At 29.5% G+C, this 4,486-nt stretch overlaps 1 protein-coding gene across 1 annotated transcript in view; it reads right to left on the minus strand.

Annotated features, from left to right (window-relative positions):
* LOC111629694 overlaps window positions 1-4,486 on the minus strand; it is a 46,533-nt gene that overhangs the window by 32,935 nt on the left and 9,112 nt on the right. The window contains exons 2-3 of the mRNA XM_023373582.1: window positions 295-592; window positions 44-223 (exon numbers count right to left, since the gene is read on the minus strand). Of these exons, the coding sequence (XP_023229350.1) occupies window positions 44-223; window positions 295-592 (478 nt within the window). The remainder of the gene's footprint in view (window positions 1-43; window positions 224-294; window positions 593-4,486) is intronic.

The following is a 4,486-nucleotide window of genomic DNA, read 5'->3' on the forward strand; positions in this document are numbered from 1 at the left end:
TTTTCTAAAACATGATTTAATTTAAAATAAATTTAATAAAAACCTCTTCATTTTTTTGACATTTTGCAGCTAGAATACGCCATCTTTCTAATTCTAATATTTCTTTTTGTTTTTCTCTATATTCTCTCTCTCTATCCCATTGTCTTCTAGCTGCTGCTCGTCTATCTTCTTCCTCCTCTTGATGTTCATATTTCTGAAGAATTAATTCTAGTATTTTTACATCCTGTAAATTATTTAAAAGTAATAAGAGGGAAAATAAATAAATTTAAATACAATAAATTTGACTGTTTGTACCTTGGGTGGTAATCTCATTTTTGTTCCTGGAAAATTTCTTAATTTGGAATGCAACAAAGGTGATGTAATTGGAAGAAATAAAGTCTGGGAACCTCTATAAAAAGGTGATGTTGGAGTAGACCAACTTGCCGGTCGTAAACTTCGAAGGCTAAAATTCCGAGTAAGTGGTCTACCTCTACGTCTGGATGGTGTTTGATGGGTAAGAGTATCAGGAACCATATCATTAATTGTATCATATTCTAAGGGTGCATTTCTTGGTCGTAAAGCATTAAAAGGCTGATCATCTATTTTAATAAGTAATTTTTAAAACAAATCTTAAATTATATATTCAGTTTATTAAATATTTTAAAGTTTTAATAAACTATATATAATAGATTTAAAAATATAAAAGTTTTATGACATGTACAGTGAAAGTTAATAATTTTATTCTGTTTTACCAATTTAAAAATGTATGAAATGATAGTTAAATGATTTTTCACTCCATTTTTAGTTCAATTTATATAAGTTAATATATAAATGTGTCTTAAAAATCTTTTTGATATTCAGCTCCTGGAGAAATGAAAATACAAAAGTAAAATGACCCTGGAATAAATCAGCAATGATACATCTAATAATAAGCATCATCATAATGATTTTGACTTAATTTGTATTTTGACTTCATTAGTTTAAACCACTGAATGAGAGAAATAATTCAAATTGTAAAAATGAAAGTCAAGCTAGTTATGCATTTATGTATTATTACTGTATTTTCATACATGTACAGGCATACCCCGGGTTATGACTATCTTATGACAAAACAAACTGCAGATACGACTGTCATATATTTCTACACCTACCATAATCTGACTTAGCTATCTCTACAGATACAACACTTCATCCATTCCAAGTGTTGCCATCTGTCTGACTTTTGCATTGTGTGTCCAGGTGTCTGAAGACCAAAAATGTCTGGGTTTTAAGAAAATTTGGCAAATTGTCATTAATTAATTATTTTTAAAATTAATGATATAGTGATTATATAACCAAAAAATAGAAACATTCTGATAATTTAATTAGTAAGTCATTTACAATAATGTTTCAGAGTAGGGGTCCAAATACTGGGCCTTAAGGATGGCTTTTATTTAGGGAACAGGTTTTTTTTTAACAAAGCCCAATTTAAGCTCTCCTGTCTTTTAAGAAATGCTTGAGCAAGTAGAAAATATTTTATGGTACCTTGGTAAATTTTAAAATTGAAGGCCACCACAGATTGTCAAATGTGTTTTTGATATCTAGAAATATTAACAAACATCAATCTCCTTTCCTTTGCTATAAAGTGTCACAATTTAACAAGGGCATCCTCTGTAGAACACTGTGGCATGAAACCATATTGGCCATTGTTCAAAAAGTTTCGATAAGGCAAAACTTTCTTTAAGTAAAAAAAATGTATAGAAAATGGCAATTCATGATAAGACCGACCATTCACAATACAACTACTATTTGATGGAACACATTATGTATATAATCTAGGGTACACTTGTTTATACACAAAAATACCATGATAGTATATAACCCACAGAAAACTGCTAGAACAAAAATAAAATCTTTGCATAACCTGCTCCACTGTATGCCCATGCCTATGAGAGCAGCCATTACTCATACACATAGAGTTTATAATTGCAATTTAAAACCTGTCCCATTGCTTAACCCTCTTTCAAATAATAATATCAAATCAAATCATTTAAACACAAATAACCTGCAGGTTATATGCAAAAAATAAAGTAATTCTTGTTTCAAACTTATAAATTCCAATAGACAGAAATGATTAATTTCATTTCTATAGCAAACATAATGCAAAGAACTTTAATGATTAGTTTACTGTAATACACAATTGTTTCAATAAAGTACACATTGTTGTCACAAAATGTATTCCAAATTTTTATACTGTATTTACTCACATATAAGACAAGGTTTTTATTCATTTTTCATTGCTTCAATAACCTAAGTTGTCTTATATGCATGAGCAAAGAATTCTTTTCGTTTTTGCAATAATTTTTGTAAACTGTGTATTCACAATTTTTACCGGATTCTCACCTTCTGGTGTTTAAAAACAAAAGTATTTTATCTAGGTCGTTTGAATCATTCTTGTGTATTATCAGTAAAGATGAATAGCAATAGGAAGTAAAGATGAATAGCAATAGGAAAAGCAAAACTTTTGAATTGAATTCCAAAATTACACGGGAGTCCAATGTAAGTTTTAATTCATTCCCATGTAAAAACAGATGATTATTTGGAAATCAGAATTTGGAGAAACTCATAAGTGTAATCAACGAAGAGTGAATTAAACTGTTAAAAATTGGCAAAAAAGGTTCCCAATAATTGTCCAGCTTTACATGAACAAATTATGTTGTCAATTTTACAAGGTTTATACTTGAAGTTTAAAATGCCAGTAATTTTTGCAGGATAGTGTGTACATTTATGTGCATTTGATGTTTTATTTGTGATTAAACGAAATAAAATAAGAATTGTATTAATAAATCTAATTTTCTTTATTTTGATCTTTAAAGTCACACCTCATCCTATATGTGAGATTGTCTTATATCCAAGTAAATATCAGTGGCGTGCCGTCATTGGAAGCGGTGGATGCACTGCTTTGTATTTTCTAAAAAATAAATATTACATATAAATAAATACATATTAATTTTAATTATATAAAAATAATCTCACAATATTTTATTATAACTGCATTATGTATCTTATTACAAATTTCTATACTACACGAGAAAAAAAATAAGATTGCTATTGTATATTTGAATATTAGTGACAGAGTGAAAGTTCTGTATCGTCAGAATCCAAAAAGCCAGATTCGTGCATATGCTTTACAGAGCACCCAACCTCACCCAGTTTAGCTGGTGGAAGCCACATCCAATTCTATCCAGGACCAGTTCTGGGCTGTTAGCCACTTGCCCGCTAGATATTTGGCCGCCCTCACCCAATTACATGAATCACGAGTAGATTTATAACTTAACCCAACCAATAAGTATTTACTGGTATGGATAGTTCTGTATAGTTGACAGGAGTTTTAAAAAATCCATTAAAATATTTGATATTTTTATTCCGCTCTCTTATCTTATATTACACGGATTTCAATGTTAAACCAGTGATATTACGATTTCATATATCCCATCTATAAGGAGATGTAGAAAAAAAACGAAGCAAATCCTGGAAAAAGGTAAAAAAAAATTAACTATTACTTTAATAGCATCATTTACAATTAAATTTAATGAATGAGAGAGATGCATGAGGTACAGAAAAAGCTCTAGAATTTATTTTCCTTAAATTTACAATTTATGTATCCGTTTGTCATAAAAATTTGTCTTTCCACTTTTTTCCCAAAACTACAAATATTCGAGTACAAAGTAACCGGTTTCGACTTACTTCTACTTAAGTAGTTAAATAATTAAGCGATTAGGGAATTGGGAACATAAACAAAACCCTTATGAAAGAGTCAAAATTTTACTTAAACAAAAGCTTAACCAAACCATCTCTAGCTGAGTACAGTGGAGACTGATTTCTTCATATTATTAATGTAACCAGTTCCATGGAGACTGATTTCTTCATATCATTAATGTAACCAGAAATTTTTCCAGTTCAATGAGAGTGACTGGAAAGTTGTAAATTTTGGAAATTTCCATAGATAACACTTGGTCATAAAACGAATTAGTTAGAAAACAAATGACGGACAATCTATTAAGTTTAACATATTTAGATTTTTACAACTATGGTGAGAAGCGTTTAAAATTTAAAACAACCCTGTCGCGTCCTTTGAGATTTACTAGTGATGCGACAAAAGAGGCATTTGACATTAACCGGTATTGGCACCCTCGGGATTTGGCATGAATGCATGCACTGCAAACCTACCAAGATCATCTCTGATTCCATCCATGAGCCACTGGTAGGGAGCAATTTTAACTAACTTGTAAGTGGATTGTTTTAATATTTAAAAAGTAAAGAACATTTTATGTTATTTTTATGTACGTTTCTTCACAAAACTATACTTAATTATAATTTTCTTTAAAAGTATATTCATACAATTGAATATTTTGTACCAGGTATGTATAATTGTATATCCATCACACATTTTATTTTAACAAGTAAGTTTTTATAATTTTATTTTTAATTTTAGCCCTTGTATTATGGCTAGGACACTGGAAATTTA

Source organism: Centruroides sculpturatus, unplaced genomic scaffold (assembly GCF_000671375.1).
Source record: "Centruroides sculpturatus isolate CEXI.00-Female unplaced genomic scaffold, Cexi_2.0 scaffold460, whole genome shotgun sequence".
In the NCBI taxonomy this organism is placed as follows: domain Eukaryota; kingdom Metazoa; phylum Arthropoda; class Arachnida; order Scorpiones; family Buthidae; genus Centruroides; species Centruroides sculpturatus.